Genomic DNA, 20,001 nt, shown 5'->3' on the forward strand with positions numbered 1-20,001 from the left:
TTGGGCAGATTGTGGATTTCAAGGGGGGATACTTTCGGCACGGCCCGTTGTCCTTTTCCGTGCATGATCACCGCCTTCCTAAGGCAGAAAGGAATTTCTAAAGGGGTCTATAAGAAGCTCGAAGAACCATCTCCTGGCATCATCACCAAGGCTGTGCTTGTGAAAAGCAAGTCTCAATCCAAGGCAGCTGCAGTAGGAACATCCGCAGGGCAGTCGGCTTCCGCTCTGCCCGAGCCATCTCTATGGTCGGTTCCTGATCCTAAGGCATCAAAGGAGAGTATCTGGCGAAAGCTTTGCTGCCAGAACATAGCCATTTGGAATTGCATTCAGAAGGAGAAGAAAGAGAGGAGGAAGTTGGCAAGAAAGGTTGGGGAACTCAAGCACGAGCTGCATTGGCACACTCAGTACATTGAGAGTACAACAGATGAGAAGTATGAGGCACCACCTAGGGCTGCGGAAGTTGAGAGTGAGGAGGAGGTGTTGTTTGGACCGGGTGCTAATCTTGGAGGGCAATAAGGAGGTTGTTGAGCGTCGATGGTCGTAGTAGTAGGTTGAAATCCCTCTATTTGGTCAGGGTGCTTGGTGGTTGACAGCCCACCTTTCTATCTTTTTATTGTCTTAAGTAGTTGAACTTTTACTTAGGAGTCGTTAAGTTTTTGTTTAGGCCATGTTGTGGCTTTGACTTGGTAGTTTGAGTTGGCGGCGGCAAAAAGGGTAGTTGAACCATGCTAGTATATGGCCGCCACCCCATTTTGCTAACCGTTCTTTCTTTAAACCAAGGTCAATATATGCTATAAAGTCCTTAGTTGATCCGTAGTACGCCTTTATTCCGTCTTGATTCAGTTTGTGACGTTATGCATAGTTAGTTCATAGCATGCTTTCTTTCGGTACTTTAGCTTTTGGCATTATGATTGTGAAAATTCTGTTCAAAGGTGCTCTCCACGTAAAAGGCAGGGTATTTTTGTTCCCCCTTGCCCATTTTCGAGCACTATTCCTTGGGATGTGGTTCGTAGCATGCGGTTGCATTTGTGATAGCCGTGTCCTCTCTTTTGAATTTGGTTACGGTCTTTTGTAACTTGCTCTGAATATGCTCGGTGCCTAGTGATTTATCTTGATTTTCAGCTGTTAGTTGCAAGTTTGAACAAATTTGTTTTTGGAACTCTTGCTAAGTTGTTAAGTTGGGGAGCATGTGCCTCAGCTATTTTGTCGGAAGGATTGTTAGTTATGTTACTGGTTCGTTTTTATTGCTCGGGACGTAGCAATGTTCAAGTTGGGGGGTGTGATAGGCACACAAGATTGCATGATCTTGGGTGCTCAAGTCCTTCGATTTGTAACGTTTCTATGTTTGTTTGATCGCTAAAGTCAAATTTTGCACGTAGGGTGTTTTGCTGAGCTTTCCAGGTAAAACGAGCGAATAAGGCGGTTTTGCATGCCAAGGGATGTTCCGGGATGTACATTGGTGTCCAACCACTCGAGGCCATAGAAGTGGGGCCGCCAAATCCTAAAGCCTTGAGACAAAGTCTTGGATGAAGCTCAACTAGTTCAGCAAGCTAGATCTTCATTTCTGCAGAATGTTGTCGATAACAAGAGTGAAGTTATCGATAACATTGCCCCATTCCTGGCCCATCAAGCATCCTTAACCCTGATGTTATCGATTACATTATGCAAGTAATCGATACCTTTGCATCATCTTGGTCCATAATTTGTCCAGAGGCAAGGAGAGCGATAACTTTTGAACAATGCTATCGATAACATATTTTACCAGGGTGCCTATCAGAGTGTTGTTATCGATAACAATATTAGTGTTATCGATAACCTTTTGTCCGAGCAGATATTTTTCTTGCTTTTCCAGACTTTTCACTTATGGAAACTTTCTTTTTATAGGTTACTTTTTGGGATTTTTTTCCTGACTTTTGAGGAGAGAGAAAGTCCTTTGTGTATAAATAGGACCACCTCTCTCCCTCTTTTTTGGGACCTAGCTCATTATTAACCTTAGTTATTCTTCCATTAATGTTTTTTTTAGCTTTTCAAGAGTAATTTCCATAGAACTCAAGTAAGTTTGTTCTCATTTGTCAATTTCTTGTTAATTAAAGTTGTTCGTACGACTTGGATCCTTTATAATATCAAGTTTGTTTTCGTTTTTACAGGTTAAAAATCATGTCTCGTTTTTATGCTTTCTTTTATGCTTTAGCTATGTGTGAGTAGTCGATAGGCCAAGTCTCGGGGTAATCTTTCCCGAGTACTTAGTTGGTTACTTGGTTCTCAAGTCCTCGAGCTTAAAATCATGGTTTTCGGAATTTCATTAACCTAGCCATTGTGGTCTAAGCGAGGGGTGTTAACTCCTTGGTATGTTGTTTAGTCAAGCGGTCTTGGCAAGCGACATATTGAGGGCTCGTGGCCTCTTACGTGTTAGATACATTAGCAAAAATAGGTTGATTTAATTCCGATTAATCACATCTTTCTATAAACGTAGTCTTTTAAAGTTTAAATCTTTCGGGCGTGAGCACGCGGTCGTGACTCTCGCCTGAGTTATAATCAAGAACTGGTAACGGCTTAAGTTAAGGGTTAGACGATCCCTAGACTTGCCTCGTTTAAGTTAATTAAGCATTTTCTTAGTCTTTTGCCTTGGCAATTTTCACCGTTTCAAAGCATCACTAAGTTGGCCGTCTTGAACGCTGCATTCTACCATTTTAACCTACAATCCGATTAAGCTATCTTGTGAATTCCCTGTGGTACGATCCCGGTCTTACCGGTTTATTATGCTACTGACGATCTAGCCCTACGCTTGGGGTTTTCCAACCTTATATTTGAAGGCGAGGTTTTCGGAGGCTAAGCAAAAAGTAAGTACGGCGGCTATCGAATGGAGTGACTTCCTACGGTAGCTTCGAAAGAAAATAGGTTTCCCTTGAAACTTGTTCTTGACTAAACTACTAAACTTTTTGGATCGAAAGAGTGAATGAGTGGCGGTTTGGTGGCGGTCTTGGATGAGTCTCTTAAAGAACTCAAGAACAAGGAAGAACAAATCAAGAACACAAGAATTCTAGAGAGAGAAGTTGAAGACTTGAAGGTGTGTGTTGAATGGCAAGTGATGGGTCCTATTTATAGCAAAATTTGGCTCTCCCTCTCCTTCATTTGGCCGGCCCTCTCTCTCTCTCTTCTTCTCCCATGGATTTGCTCCATGGTCTTGACTAATCAAGTCTTTCAAGCATGCCATGACTTATCAATCCAATTTAGGTTCAAAATCTAGGTTATCATGAAGGGTTTTGGCCTTGTCTTGTCCTAGGAGGGTTTGCTCACAAGGAAGAAGAAAATGATTGGCTAGGTTTATGTTTAAAGAAGCCTAGAAATGGGTTGTCAAATTGTACTTAGATTGAGTGTGAGGTTGGCTAAAAGAGATAGCTTGCTAGAGTGTACAAACACATGCACACACTCACTCTCTCTCCCTCTCTCTCTCTCTCTCTCTCTCTCTCTCTAGTACTATGTATATCTTATATATATACACCTAGAGAAAATCTAATCTGGGGAAGTGAGCCTTGGAGGGTGACTTATTAGGTTTAAGGCTATTAGTCATAGGTTTGTATGCATGGCAAGGCTAAGTTTGCTTCTTTTGGAAACAAAATGATTAATTCTAATGGTCCAATGGTTCCATTAGGGTTTGAGGGGTTCACAAGGCTCAAAGATGGTAAAAAATGTTCATCTAAGATTAGGGGAATGTAAATAGGTGAGGTGGTAGTTAGGTTTCTCTAACTAATTGGTTAGAAGCTAATTCTACTTGCCAAGTAGGATTTCTAGCCAAGAAATATAATTTTCAAGAATTAGTTTACTCACTAGGAAAATATACAAGTGCTTTTTCAAGCATATTTGTCCTTGGAAAAGGACTAGATTGTCTGTAGGAGTTTTAATTTTAAACGTCTCAAATCTAATTATGACGGATTATTAGAAATTAAAAGGAATTTTAAAAGCAATCCAAGTAAATAAAAATAAAATTTAAATATTTAACGAAATTTTGATTTACTGAAAATCAGAGTCTTTACACATAAGGCATATCTTCAATACTTTTGCCGTACCTCTTCCTTTATACAAGCATGTGCTCTTCTTTTTATTAGGCCATCCACAGTGGTATAACCAAAAGACAATTGTTGTTAAAGTTAACAATATTTGTGCAAAAAATGGCTTACAATGGTATAATCAAACTTAGCAACATCCTTAGAAATAATCAAATTTTGGGCTTTGGATAACCAAAACTAGCAACCTTTTTCAATAATCAAAATTTGTGAGCCCCACACTACGTAAGTTAATTAGTTCCAAAATTTATATACACACGTATTTCAACTACTATTTTATTCTTCTCTTCTTCACTTGCTTTATATCTTCTTCACTTCAACCACAAACTGTTTCTCTTTCTTTTCCTCCAAAAGTGAAACTCATATTTCTCGATCATCTATAATTTAATTCATCGTTGCTAGATTAAGATATTTTACTCTTCTTTTACGTTTCTATTTTAGGCTGCATTCTTATGAATTTAACTTAAACTTAACTTAAATCTGAAAATTGTCTTTATTTGAATTTTTTTCGCATTTTTTAGTTTTGTGCCAAACTTTTATAGGTTATTGATCTCAACGAGAGGAATCGGGAAAAGTTTTTTTTTTTTTACTTTTACCCAAGTATTTTGATAAATAATCACTTTTTAGCCAAAAAAAAATTGATTTTTTCGACTAAAAAGTGGTTATTCAATTTTTTGTTCCTCCCCCTATGGTTGAGTAAACAAAGAACCTTGCAAAAAAGAGAGAGGAAGAACCTTACATTCTTTTCCAAATTTAAGAACACATCTGATTTTTTTTTGAAAGATTAAGAGAGTGGTGGATTTGTGATATAGGCTATAGGAATAGGAAGAAAAAAAAATCGGTGTTGTTTTGATAGATAACACTAGGAAGAACACCATATATTCGATATATTTTTGCCCAAAAAAAAACGTAATGGAGGGAAGTGAATGGCGGAAAACAAAAGGGGAGAGAGAGATTGTGTGAAATTGTAGTGGACCCCTTATTTTGGTTATGGACTAGAAGTGACCATTGTGAACCTCAACATTGTTAAGCTTAGCAATCTCTTAAGTGAATAATCAAAAGCTGATGTGTCAACTTTTGATTATCCATTTTTGATTATACCACTATGGATGGCCTTACAAATGTATTGATAGGTAGGCATAAGGCATATCTTCAATTCTTTTGCCGTACCTCTTACTATATATAAGCATGTGCTCCAAACCTAGGCCAAGTAAATAACAAGTCCATAAATAGATCCCTTTTGCACGTTGCTTTTCTTTTACCAAAACAGAAGGTTTCGGTTGTTAACCCGATCGATCTGTCTTTGCCAAAATCCGTCTCGTTGTAGTCGATCTTCTTTTTTATCCAGAATGCTCACTCTCAATTATAAATAATAATGATTCCTTCCAATCTAGTCTATATAGACTCACTAGCCTATCAAAAATAATAAAATTACAACTCGATATAAAATATATCTTTTATCATACGGATTGCCCATACAAATGACTCCAGAATTTGGTCCTTACAGAAACACCAGGGAGACGATCGAGTCGTTTTCCTGAGAACCAAACAAGCCCTTTGCCTTTGAACTGGAGTTGCTTGATGATGGCGACGGACTTGCTGATGATGCCGCGATGTGGGAGGAGGGGCAGAAGCGGCGGAAGAGAACGTGGCCGGTGGGGACTTTGGGGGACACCAGAAAAGTCGATCTCGTCAGATCGAGAAGCGAAGGGGATCGGGGGTAGCAGAAGTTGCCGGTGAGAGGCGGCGGTGGAAACGATGGAGGAGGCGGAGACGAGGAGGAGGAGGTGGCGTTGTCGGGCTTCTGGACGATCTGTCCATGGCCGATTCAGAAGAAGTTGGGTGGCTTTACGAGCTGGTGAAGTCGACGATGAGTGGGGATATTTTGAACAGATAATTTAAAACGGGGATTGGATGGGTATTGTAATATTGTTAGACGCGCGTTGGGCCTAAACAGGTAGACAAGTACAAAAGAGGACGGCCAGTAAGAGGCCCAAGAGAAAGAGAAAATCAGATGGAAGCTGAGTCCGTTTTGAAGGAGACAATTTCGTTTTTGCAGCAAGACAACCGCTAGCATGGTATTCAGGCCTCGTTCTCCGTAACTTTTTGGTATCAGTCGTTTCGATATTTTTGTTCAACTCTTATAATTTTTGTTACATTGAATATTTTCCGATTAATCTTTCGTCTTGACGAAAATAGTCTAAAAAGTAAAAATTATGACGGATACAAAAAAAATCAACTAAAGATGGAAAAAAAGAAAGCTTTTTTTGTGTAAAGTGTTGTCTTTTATGAATCCATATTGTTATACTTTTATGATTCTTCTCGACTTCAATATGTTTATAGAACCACTTGGCTCATCAAGAGCCCTGCACTGGAGGCATATCCTTTCTTGCATTCCAATTGTGTCAACTTCTGCTATGTTTGGTTTGTGATTTGAGTAGTGTTTTTGAAAAATGGGTGAAGAGAGAGGTAAAAAATGGAAATAGATAGAGTGAGAAAAGAGAATAATGATTGAAAAGTTAGAGAAAGTAATGATTGAGTTGAGAAATATTTTTTGAAAAAAATTGTGAAGTGAACAAGGTCATCGCTGAAAAATCAATGAAAAAAAAAACACTAATATAGAGACTATGCTACGGGGAGGGAAAAACTCTTCGATGGTACTGCGCCATTCCACAACATATATCTCACAGTTTCCACAATTTTCGTTTTAGATTCGCCAACATTTGGACGTGCTCCAAGGAGGGAGGCAAGAACCATGCTTTCATAGGAGTGGCGGTCCGAATCTTATCAAAACCACGATAATAACTGGCTAAGCCGTGACGCAGCTTGAAAGGGAGAGTGACTGGAGAAGGCGCAGTATTAAGGCAATTCGGTTGTGAGCGGGTAGGTTCAGGTGAACAATTCGAAATGCAAATCAAGAAAAAATTCTGGTCATAAAAAATAAAAATAAAAACGCATGAATTGCGCAAGAAGTGGTTTTGGTAAGGCAGCAGTACTACTTACGATACGTAGATCAATTTTTTCACAGTTTTATCAATAAAAAGAAGTGAGAAAGCTACATGTTCGACTTTTTATCGACTGAGAATTTCGTTGATGAGGTTGCATACTGCTATAGACAGTTACATAGAAAAACAGACCAAGAAAATACATACCTCAGCACCATATCGATGGAAGATCCTAAACCTTGTTAGACCTCACAACATGGAAGAACAAAACCCAAAACAAACATACAACACACGAGGCCATACAAAGAGTAGCTTAAACTGTGACCGAAGCCTGCATATTTACCAACGAAAGAACAATTATAAAAACGCCAAGTCTCTTCGCCTTAGGTCTCGTTTGGGAACTGTCATGTGTGATTCGCAATTCTTATTCCGGCGACCCACTTGCCCACAATTGAAACAAAACGAATGAGTCGACTCGTATTTCACCTTATACTTGCCCCCTTCTAGTCGGAACCAACGGCAACGAGGTTTTCTCAGGTTGATTTCAACGCAAACACGAGCAGACCTGGCACGAGTCTCCTCATCAATTGTGACATCAATCTTGATAGGTTTACCAAACCTATTGGCTATAATCTGAAGGGCTTCCTTGTCGTAATACTCGATCGGAAGCCTATGAAACCGGATCCATACTCTGGCAGTCGCGATTTCCTTGGCTTCCCAAGCTCTGAAATTGGGTTCCCATTTCCTCACGCCGAGGTAATGGCCCAAAATCGCCCAAGGCCCACCACAGAAAACCTTCATGTAGTCCTCCATACTTTCAAACCAGATTATGCAGAAATTATGCCCCAACTCAGTGACTTTGAAATCTTTCTTGAATTCCCACAAATTCCCAACTTCGGCACAGAACGTTCTGTTCTCCACCCTCTCCCCCAGTACATTGAGTATTAAGGCGTTTTTCTCCCACGGCTTTTGAATTTGGTTGAGAATTTTTTCCGAAAGGATCAAATTTGGGATTTCTTTTAAGACAATATCAGTAGTATTAGTGATATCTGCACTAGAGATATCACTAGTACTACCATTTTCGATCCATTCATCAAAAGGGACGTGTCCTATACAAAACAAACTCGGATCGAAATGGAAAGACAGACTATTGATTGCTGCTTTGATGATGCGGTTGGAAATGGAATTTGGGAGCTCACCTCCTAAGTACAACAACTGATCCCTGGTGTACCTGTGTTCAACCGGAAAAGACGCAGACAGCGAGGGCCGCAGAAGCTCCTGCTGCAGAAGCTCCTGCTGCAGCCCCGTGTTTGCTGCGTTTGTTTGGTTAGAGGAAGCAACAGATGTCGAACAAAACTGCATCTTTCCTTTTTCGAGACAACGATTCGATGGCTTCGAACTCAAGTTTTTTTCGTTTTCGTTTTGAGAAACCAAAACCCTTTGGCTTCTTTTGCTTTGGAGTATGGAATTGCAGAACAGTTTTATTGGCCCTCAGTGATGGTGTCTTTACCTGCTTTTCAAAAATAAATGGTGGCTTTACCCCACTCTCTGTGGAACTTTCGGTCTCAACCTTATCATTTTTTTCTTTTTTGGCAAAATAAGAACATCATATATATATAGAAACAGAATGAAAAACATGAGTTCAGCAAAACTTCAACATTAAGATTACAAACCAAAGCAAATAAAAAGATGACCGAACTACCCCGTGACCCAGCAAGATTGCATTAGAACACTAACCGCAATTTGTAGTCAATCAGAATAAAGCAAGCACCTCCCCAAGAACTCCTATGACGAAAGCAGATGTAGGGTCTACTTTGAATGAAGCCACTATGACCTGCAAAGAGGGAGAGAGAAGACACAACCGAATCAAAATAAAAAATAGAACTCACGAACCGCAATCGAGATAATGTCGCCGAGGAGCCTGAAAAAGATACGGGTTATTGCAACTGTCTTCAATTACATGCTCCCTTTTCTGCTTTGTGTTGTCAAAAGATTGAGAAACCTCCATATCATCACAATATGATCTTGGTGCCTTGATTCTCTTAGATCCATGCACCCAACGTAAAGGACACAATTCGAGAAGGAGAATAGCCAAACTTTCCTAAGCTCACTCCTTGTGAACTAAAAGAAAATTCATGGCTTTGTAGAGGGGATTTATCTTCCTCAATGATTGGATCGTCTGAAGCAATCTCATTTGGCAACCCACCCGTAGTAGTTTTATTTGTCTTGCAGTCAAGATTGAAATCACTAGTCCTTTCTTTAGTGTGAAGCTGTTTTCCCTGGAAATCCATTTGCATAACTTCCTGAGGAAACTCTATCTTTCGTATTTCAACATCCGATAAGCTTGGCTGATAAAAAAACCAGAACGTTTTGCCAACAACTTGAGATTGAGAAAAGCCACGATCAATAAGAAGATAATTTCTTCCCATAAGAACCTTTTTCCTCCTCTTACTTGGCCTTTTGTGGTTGGATTCACTAAAGTCCATTCTCGACCATTTATGGCTACTTTGTTTTCCAAAAATCAAAGTTGACTTATAACAATCTGAGTTTTCCTCATTCCCTACCCTTCTATGTATGTTCTGTCTCGCCATTTCAACCGATTCGTCGACTGGTTCCTCAATCTTTTCATATGTCTCAATATTCACCTCTGGAGAAGGCAACCCGCCGCAACCGTGATGACTCACCTTCCACCACTACCTTGGAGCTAATATTTTGAGTGTGCTTCTCCCGCCCCTCTGAGAAATTAGACGCATGATGTTCTAGCGACTCTAAGTGCACAAGTGGGTCAAAATCATCCTTACAATCATCTATTAGTTGCTTGAAGGATCTTTGAAAGTCCTGTGAATCAAAATATGAAGGCTCTCCTAGAGAGGATTTTATGAGCTCAATGTTCAAAGGAATCAAGGAATTGGGACATGCCTTTTAAAGGGTCTGGTGGCAAGACACTATTGTTACATTCTTCCCCAGGACATGTAACAACTATGTTTTTACCTTTTTCTCTCACTGCACTTTTGCAGTTAGAAGATGGAGCGGGACCAAGGAAACCCTTCTTCAACATATTGGAAAGGGCAAAAACACGACCAAAAAGATGACAACGGAGGCAACGCAAGCAAGATTTATGGACACTAGAAGAAGAAAAATCCTAGAGACCCAAAGAAGATGGGGGAGTGTGCTTAAACACAGATTTTAGTAAAACTAACACGATAAGCCAAAGTTAAGACCTTAAGCAGCACATGCAAACAACAATCAAGACTTTCCCTCAATCCAAAGATTTTGTCCTGAACAAGAAGACAAAATCTAGAAAGGTCTTGGGGGTCTTATAGCACAATCTCCGATTCTGACCTGATTATCTTCAATCTGAAGTGTAATTTGTGATTGGCTTGGGGATTTCGTTTCTCTCACCAAACAGGATTTTTGGAACACTGTTGAGCTTAGGGGACAGAAAAGCTACGAGAACAGGGAGATCGATTTGATTTTGACATGCAATAAAAGATTAAAGGAGAGGAAGATTGGAAGAATAAAAGATTAAAGGAGAGGAAGATTGGAAGAGGGAGGGGGAGGGGAGAGATTGCTCGGATATACCTGTTTTGCTGTAGAGAAAAGGAGATTAGGCTTGAGCAAAAATGGGGCTTCCCTCCCCCAGGAGTGAACAGATCTAGAGAAACGAGGATGAAAGGTAAAGATTTGATCACGCCGGAGGCTCGTCGGAGAGTCGCCGGAGACTCACCGGGAAAGGCACAGAGAGAGCCCAGTACATTCAACCTCATCATTGAAATGATTAATTTTGTTTATTTAAAGTTAATTCGTACGACTGGAATTCAACACCGTGGGTACGTAGGCTCCCGTATTGAAAATCTAAGGATTGAAATACAGAGATACAATACACTAAAGAACACAGAGGACATGCACCCGACTTAACCTAATAACTTCGTAAACAATCCTGGAAAAACAACTAAAGCACACTAAAAAATGACATAAGCAATTGTCTACACGACGGTGAATTTTCGTAAACCGTTATGGATAAGTTGTCATTTCTTGTCATTACTATCCCATAACAACCGATTTAGGACACATCCACCTAAAAGGTAAATCGCAATGATCATGCCCCACCAAAGGAGGCCATCCGGTTCTGTCCAAGAAGCTACCATCCAGAAGGGCAAGTGCCGAAAAGGTTATGGCATAAGAATCTGACCAGATCCTTCATTGCCAAGTGCATGAACGCCATTTGGTGCGAGCCCCCGCGGCCGCTATCATGGCGGACCCCGGACGGTGCAATGCCAAGCTGGTGGTCCTTCGATCCCCAGCGAGGCATCACAAATTAACACACCCACAGGACCGCTACGAGCACTGGATATCACTTCAAATACTGAAACCAGCCAACAGGGTACAATTGATGTGGTTTCCCTTTGTTAGAAACGGAAAACATCACTTGTAAGATCCATGTGAACAGTGGAATACAGCTGAATTGTTGAATGTTATCCAGCAGTGTTCAACAACAGCTATGTGCTTACACTAAAAGGTCATAAACACTGAGTATGCAAGAGTTGTTCAGTGTCTGCTGAACGAAATCTAGAGCCGCCATCACACACACACACACACTCTCTCTCTCTCTCTCTCTCTCTCTCTCTCTCTCTCTCTTATTTAGAGAATAAGTTGTAGTCCTAAGAGTGGCTTATTTACTAAGAAGTCCCATGTTTCTATTTTATGTTCTTTTTCCCCCTCCTGTTCCTCATGTTTACAATGGCATAAAGATCTAGCTAGGATGCTTGATTTAGGGTGAAGTGAGTCTTCTTCCCGTGGAGCATTTTGTCACAGAGATGCTAATTCTTTTCCCCAATGAATTTTGGCAGCTACTCAATTTGCAAATTGCTATATAACTCGTAGAGCAATTTCTTAAGCGCAACAACCCAATGAGCAATACAAAGAGCAATGAACAAAGAACGACGTGCATGAGAGTGCCTTTCACGAGTTTTTCAAAAAGTAACAATAAATATACAGAGACATAACACTGTTAATGCTCCACCATACCCGCCTACGTGGCACTGCATTATTGCCTAGATTGCTATTTCCAAAATTGAGTAAATATTTCATTGGAATTTAGGCAATTTCTATCATCATTGTTAGAATAGTTTTAGTCTTTGTCTCACATCGATCGGATAGTTGAGTTATGTAATGAGTCACAGAGTAATACTAGTATAAATAAAGCTCTCTCATATGTTAGGTTTAATTAACACTCTATACACTTTTTTAATGGGCTCAGAGGCCACCAAAAGAATAAGACACCCCATAAACAGTGTGGGGACAAAACAGAGGCCAAGGCCTAGTTACCCATGCAAAGGCCAACAACTGGTCAAAGAGGGACCTTCCGCTAGTAAACCACTGTAGCACGCAGGTTTGAGCACCCTAACCAGTGCTTGGTTTTACATTTTCTGGGTTCTGAGACATATTCAGAAAGGTCACAGGGGTATTCCAAGGCAACAAATATGAGTATTAGCTAAAAACTAGCAGTTTTAACAAGGGAAAGCAGTAGACTGGTTATTAACATGCTTGAAGTGATGAATATGGAAAAGAGAGCATAAAACAAGCAAGATACCAGTCCCCACGCGAACCTGCGTGCGCAGCTAGAAAGTGGCGCGTGCATACTGTTGATCAGTGTGCACCAGTTCTTACCACAATGGTTTTGAAACCTTGCCAGCTTTAGGACCAAGACTAGTTATGATTACCAGCCTTGACCCTACTAGTCCCCCCTCAAGGATCGTAACAGAATACAGAACCAATGTGTTATACCTTTGGTTTTTGAGTTTGAAATGATGTTTGAGTTTGAGCTTGAGGGTTGCTTGATGGAGAGTGTGTATGGATGGATGAGAATGAGTGGTGTATTGCTTGCTTATGCCTTCCTTTGACAAGGAAGAGATAAACAAGAGATTAGGATTAGGATTTTGTAATTATGATGGATACAAAAAACAAAATCAACTAAAGATGAAAAAAAAAGCATTTTTTGTGTAAAGTGTTGTCTTGTATGAATCCATATTGTTATACTTTTATGATCCTTCTCGACTTCATTGTGGTTATAGACCCACTTGGCTCATCAAGAGCCCTGCACTGGAGGCATATCCTTTCTTGCATTCCAATTGTGTCAACTTCATCACTGAAAAATCAACGGAAAAAAAAAAAAAAAAAACACTAATATAGAGACCATGCTACGGGGAGGGAAAACTCTTCGATGCTACTGCGCTATTCCATAACATATATCTCACAGTTTCCACAATTTTCGTTTTAGATTTGCCAACATTTGGACGTGCTCCAAGGAGGGAGGCAAGAACCATGCTTTCATAGGAGTGGTGATCCGAATCTTATCAGAACCACGATAATAACTGGCTAAGCTGTGACGCAGCTTGAAAGGGAGAGTGACTGGAGAAGAGAAGATATGATGGCAATTCCAGTTGTGAGCGGGTAGGTTCAGGTGAACAATTCGAAATGCAAATCAAGAAAATATTCTGGTCATAAAATATAAAAAAAAACCGCATGAATTGCGCAAGAAGTGGTTTTGGTAAGGCAGCAGTACTACTTAGTCGATACGTAGATCAATTTTTTCACAGTTTCATCGATAAAAAGAAGTGAGAAAGCTGCATGTTCGACTTTTTATCGACTGAGAATTTCCTCGATGAGGTTGCAGACTGCTATAGACAGTTGCATAGAAAACAGACCAAGAAAATACATACCTCAGCACCATATCGATGGAAGATCCTAAACCTTGTTAGACCTCACAACATGGAAGAACAAAACCCAAAACAAACAACATACAACACACGAGGACAAACAAAGAGCAGCTTAAACTGTGACCGAAGCCTGCATATTTACCAATGAAAAGAACAATTATAAAAACGCCAAGTCTCTTCGCCTTAGGTCTCGTTAAGGGTTGCGAACTGTCGAGTGTGATTCGCAATTCTTATTCCGGTGACCCACTCGCCCACAATTGAAACAAAACGAATGAGTCGACTCGTATTCCACCTTATACGTGTCCCCTTCTAGTCGGAACCCACGGCAACGAGATTTTTTCAGGTCGATTTCAACGCAAATACGAGCAGACCTGGCACGAGTCTCCTCATCAATTGTGACATCAATCTTGATAGGTTTACCAAACCTATTGGCTATAATCTGAAGGGCTTCCTCGTTGTAATACTCGATCGGAAGCCTAGGAAACCGGATCCATACCCTGGCAGTCGCGATTTCCTTGGCTTCCCAAGCTCTGAAATTGGGTTCCCATTTCCTCACGCCGAGGTAATGGCCCAAAATCGCCCAAGGCCCACCACAGAAAACCTTCATGTAGTCCTCCATAATTTCAAACCAGATGATGTAGAAATTATACCCCAACTCAATGACTTTGAAATCTTTCTTGAATTCCCACAAATCCCCAACTTCGGCACAGAACGTTCTGTGGCCCACCCTCTCCCCCAGTACATTGAGTATTAAGGCGTTTTTCTCCCACGGCTTTCGAATTTGGTTGAGAATTTTTTCCGAAAGGATCAAATTTGGGATTTCTTTTAAGACAATATCAGTAGTATTAGTGATATCCGCACCGGATATATCACTAGTACTACCGTTTTCGATCCCTTCATCAAAAGGGACATGTCCTATACAAAACAAACTCAGATGGAAATGGAAAGACGGACTATTGATTGCTGCTTTGATGATGCGGTTGGAAATTGAATTTGGGAGCTCACCTCCTAAGTACAACAACTGATCCCTGGTGTACCTGTGTTCAACCGGAAAAGACGCAGACAGCGAGGGCCGCAGAAGCTCAAGCTGCGGCCCTGTGTTTGCTGCGTTTGTTTGGTTAGAGGAAGCAACAGATGTCGAAACAAACTGCATCTTTCCTTTTTCGAGACGACGATTCGATGGCTTCGAACTCTTTTTTTTTTTGTCGTTTTCGTTTTGAGAAACCAAAACCCTTTGGCTTCTTTTGCTTTGGAGTATGGAATCGCAGAACAGTTTTATTGGCCCTCAGTGATGGTGTCTTTACCTGCTTTTCAAAAATAAATGGTGGCTTTACCCCACCCTTTGTGGAACTTTCGGTCTCGACCTTATCATTGAAATGATTAATTTTGCATATTTAAGGTGAATTCGTACGACTGGAATTCAACACCGTCGGTATTTAAGGTGAATTCGTACGACTGGAATTCAACACCGTCGGTACGTAGGCTCCCGTACGTTTTCATTGAAGATCCAAAGTTCGAAATACAACGCTACAATACACTAAAGAACACAAAGGGGCATGCACCTGACTCAACCTAATAACTTCATAAACAATCCCGGAAAAACAACTAAAGCACACTAAAAACGACATAAGCGATTATCTACATGACGGTAAATTTTTGTAAACCGTTATGGGCAAGTTGCCATTTCTGGTCATTACTATCCCACAACAACCGATCTAGGACACATCCACCGAAAAGGCCAATCGCAATGATCACACCCCACCAAAAGAGGCCATCCGGTTCGGTCCAAGAAGCTACTATCCAGAAGGACAAGCGCCGAAAAGCTTATGGCATAAGAATCTGACCAGATCCTTCATTGCCACAAGCATGAAAGCCATTTGGTGCGAGCCCCCACTATCACGGCAGACCCCGGATGGTGGAATACCAAGCTGGTGGTCCTTCGATCCCCAGCGAGGCATCACAAACACACCCACACGACCGCTACGAGCACTGGATATCACTTCAAATACCGAAACCAGCCAACTGGGTACAATTGATGTGGTTTCCCTCTGTTAGAAAAGGAAAACATCACTTGTAAGATCCATGTGAACAGTGGAATACAGCTGAATCGTTGAATGTTGTCCAGCAGTGGTCAACAATAGCTATGTGTTTACACTAAAAGGTCATAAACACTGAGAATGCAGGAGTTGTTCAATGTCTGCCGAACAAAATCTCTCTCTCATTTTGGAGGATAAGTTGTAGTACTAAGAGTGGAATGTATACAAAAAAATTTCTGAACTCTTATTTACTAAGAAGTCCCATGTTTCTATTTTATGTTCTTTTTCCCCCTCCTGTTCCTCATGTTAACGATGGCATAAAGATCTAGCTAGGATGTTTGATTTAGGGTGAAGTGAGTCTTCTTCCTGTGGAGCATTTTGTCACAGAGATGCTAATTCTTTTCCCCAACGAATTTTGGCAGCTGCTCAATTTGCAAATTGCTATATAACTCGTAGAGCAATTTCTTAAGCGCAACAACCCAATGAGCAATAAAAAGAGCAATGAGCAAAGAACGACGTGCTCGAGAGTGCCTTTCGCTAGTTTTTCAAAAAGTAACAATAAATATGCAGAGACATAACAATGTTAACGCTCCACCATACCCGCCTTTGTGGCACTGCATTATTGCCTAGATTGCTATTTCCAAAGTTGAGTAAATATTTCATTGGAATTCAAGGCATTTCTATCATCATTGTTAGAATAGTTTTAGTCTTTGTCCCACACTGGATAGTTGAGTTATGTAATGAGTCACAGAGTAATATAAATAAAGCTCTCTCGTGTGTTAGGTTTAATTAACACCCTATACACTTTTCCACCCACTCAAACAACAATCATCATCATCGAAATCTCGAACGGAAACAAAATCATGTAGCTGCCAGTACGAGAGTCAAACATCGATGACAGGTAAGCATAGATGAAGGAAACCACAGTAAAGTTTAAGGGACTGCTAAGTACCTGAAAGTTTCCCCCATTTGAATCATAGATCTTAAAACATCAGCTGCCAGACCATGTTTCACATCTACCTCATGCCAATTATTCATCTCAGTAGTTCGAAAATATCAGCAAAGAAGAAAGAGTCACACAGACTTATAAACATAGAAATGTAACCAACATAGATTAGAACTACAAGTCTACAACCGTCAAGGAAGAGTACAATGACAGAATGAGTGACGGTCAAATTGTGTGAAACAATCATGTTTCCCAATACCTCCAGAATCACCTTGTGTGATTAGAACTACAGAAAAAAGACTCACCTTCTGTGAAACACCAGCTCGGTCATAAAACCGCTTCGCAACCTCTAGACATATTGCATCTCTTTCACAAGCAACTAAACGGCCTGATTCAGGTAAAGAAAGGACTAAAGCAATGGCCAACGATGAGTAGCCCTGGATATAAAAAATCAGTTCACTGATAAAGACAAGCTGAAAAAGATTTCAAGAATATGACCTGTCTTCTTTGCAGAAAAAAGTTGGATGCTGAGAGAGAGAGAGAGAGAGAGACCAAAGCTAAAATCTAACATGAATGCCAAGCAGCCTCTAGAAGAAGAAGGCAAAAGATTACTGACATTGCTGTTTTTGTCTCACTAAGTCAAGATTACTAAAATGACCTTAATTTGTAGGTAATAAATCAGATGGCATTGAGCCTATGTGTTGCCTAAATGTATGTATTGTATATATGCACCAGCTACTAGAAAAACTACAAGCAAACAAGTACCCAAGCTTTTAAAGTTCATTCCAATTGGAAATTGATAAGAACAACTCTACCAAATATTCAGAGGTTCATGAGAAAAATGGGAACTACATAATCTCAGTATCAATCATGTATTTCATCATGAGCAGTCTGTTAATGACGTCAATTATGAGCAATGTTTCTACTGAAAACAATAATCCTAGAACTGCCTGTCACATTGTTATAATCATGAGCAACTAAGGTGGTTTAGAATTCGGCAATTTGGACAAAAGAACACAGCCGTAAACACAAAAGCACACAATAGTTGTGTCTTGAGTTGTGTTTTAAAGGTGTATTAGTAGGCATTGCTCTAATCCATTTCCAGTCGGTGGAAAATCATGAGCCAGAAATTGCTTGAGTTTCGAAGGATGGTTGTAGGACCAAGAGCCTTCCAAAGTTCCTCCCTTAGCTGAAGATGGTACTTCACCACTACCAACTAAATTACTGCTAAATTAAAGAAGATAACAAAATCAAGAGAAGTGCCATGGCTACAACTAATAAACCTGCAACATGAATGAAAACATCACCAGAGACTGGATAAGAAGTGCTAAAACACACGCCAACCATACACGTGAATATCACATTTTAATATATAGAAGCTGAGGCAAAGTTGTGACATCCCCTTCATACACAAAAGCAGCATTCACCATGCCATTTCGGGAGTCAAAACAGCCCATAACACCAGCAATTAGTCTTAAACCAACACATAACACAACCTACTAGTAGTGCCATAAAAGGTTTGTTAGAAAAAGGTTCATTGCTCAATGATCTATGAACCACCCATAAAAGCTTTCAAAAGGGCACTACCCCATGACAAATTAACCTACATGAGCATCCATAGAAAAGACCCAAAAAAACACCCTACTCTGGGACAACCAAAAAGTAGCATAATTCTTGACCTAAGCCTAGATGTTACCAACAAAAAGTACCCTTATCGTCCAAACACCACCGCAGAAGCACTAAACCGCAACAAAACAGGCACACATTGTCGCCTTAGGTCTCATAAAGAATTGGGTTGCCCTTAACTGTCGAGTCTGATCTGCAGTTGTCCTTCAGGTGATTCACTCTCCCACAATTGAAACAAAACAAATGAGTCGACTCGTATGCCACCCTATACTCGTCCCCGCCCCGTTCTAGTCGGAACCCATGGCAAAGTGGCTTTCCCAGCTTGATCTCAACGCAAACACGGGCAGACCTGGCACACGTCTCCACATCAATAGTGATATCAATCCTGATAGGTTTACCAAACTTCTTGGCTATAATGTCAAGGGCTTCCTCATCGCAGTATTCAATCGGAAGCCCGGAAAGCCGGACCCACACCCTGGCAGTCGCGACTTCCTGGGCTTCCGGAGCCCTGAAATCAGGCTTCCATTTCCTCACCCCGAGGTAATGCCCCGTAACCGCCCAGGGCCCGCCACAAAAAACCTTCATGTAGTCCTCCTTGCCTTCAAACCTAATTACAAAAAACCTAGGCCCCACGTCAATGACCTTGTAATCTTTCTCAAATGCCCATAGTTCCCCATCTTTACTACAGAACGCTCTCCACCCCATGCTCTTTCCCAGTAAGTTGAGTATCAGCGCGCTCTCCATCCATGGCTCACGGATTTCCTCGAGGCGTTTCTGGGAAAAAGTCACGCGGGGGATTCCGTCTGCAGTAGTATCATAGGTGACATCCCCATTGGAGACGCCGCTTTTTTTAAGAGGGATGTGTTGTCTGTTGAGCAAACCCGGGTTGAAGAAGAAGAAGGGTTGTTTGGCTGCTGCTCTGATGATGTGGTGGGATGTGGAGGGTGGGAGCTTTTCTTTCAGGTGCAGCAGCTGGGCCCTAGCGTAGGTGTGTTTAGCCGAAGGAGGAGGAGAGAGTGAGGGCGGAGGAAGCTCCGGCTCCGGCGGCCGTGGGGGTGGAGTTGTTGGGTGTGGGGAGGGAACGGCAGGGGTTGGAGCAACCTGCATTTCTGGTGTTTTGGGATGATTTTTTGAACTCATTTTCGATTGAGAAAGGGAAGGCCAGGGAAAACCATTTTGCTTCGTTTGGCTTGGGAATCGGAGCTGCTCTGTTCAACGGTAACTTTGCCCGCTCTCTGTTTTTGCAGGTACTTTGCCCACTCGTAATTGTGAATGATTCAGAGCCCGTTCCAGAAACCTTATTGAGGAGTTATTTTGGAGCTTTGTTTCACAAAATTCAAATAAGCAGCTTATTTTCACATTTTCAAACTCAAAAATAATGTAAATGAAAAATAATTTTTCAATTTTTTTTGCACCGTATTAAAGATCTCAATGAAATCTATCAAACAAGATTCATAGTGATAGGAAAATTATTTGCGTAAGCACAAAATTTTTGAGCTTGAAATTATTTTTTTAAAAAATAAGTACTTATTCATCCATTTGTGGAACACACCTTATTATTAGACAAAAAATAAGTTCTTATTTCGGTTCTGGAACGGGCCCAACAAAAACCTATGCTTTTCAAAAAACAAAAAACTTGTGGAAAAGAGAGAAAAGAAAAAATTA

The 20,001-nt window shown here is 40.8% G+C and overlaps 1 protein-coding gene across 1 annotated transcript; it reads right to left on the minus strand.

The window, feature by feature from the left end:
- Window positions 1-18,056: 18,056 nt before the first annotated feature.
- Window positions 18,057-19,608, minus strand: LOC131303342 (uncharacterized). The gene has a single exon (XM_058330159.1). The coding sequence runs from the start codon at window positions 19,474-19,476 to the stop codon at window positions 18,484-18,486; it is 993 nt and encodes a 330-aa protein (XP_058186142.1). The 5' UTR covers window positions 19,477-19,608; the 3' UTR covers window positions 18,057-18,483.
- Between the last annotated feature and the right edge of the window lie 393 nt (window positions 19,609-20,001).

The sequence above is a fragment of the Rhododendron vialii genome, chromosome 10a (assembly GCF_030253575.1).
Source record: "Rhododendron vialii isolate Sample 1 chromosome 10a, ASM3025357v1".
In the NCBI taxonomy this organism is placed as follows: domain Eukaryota; kingdom Viridiplantae; phylum Streptophyta; class Magnoliopsida; order Ericales; family Ericaceae; genus Rhododendron; species Rhododendron vialii.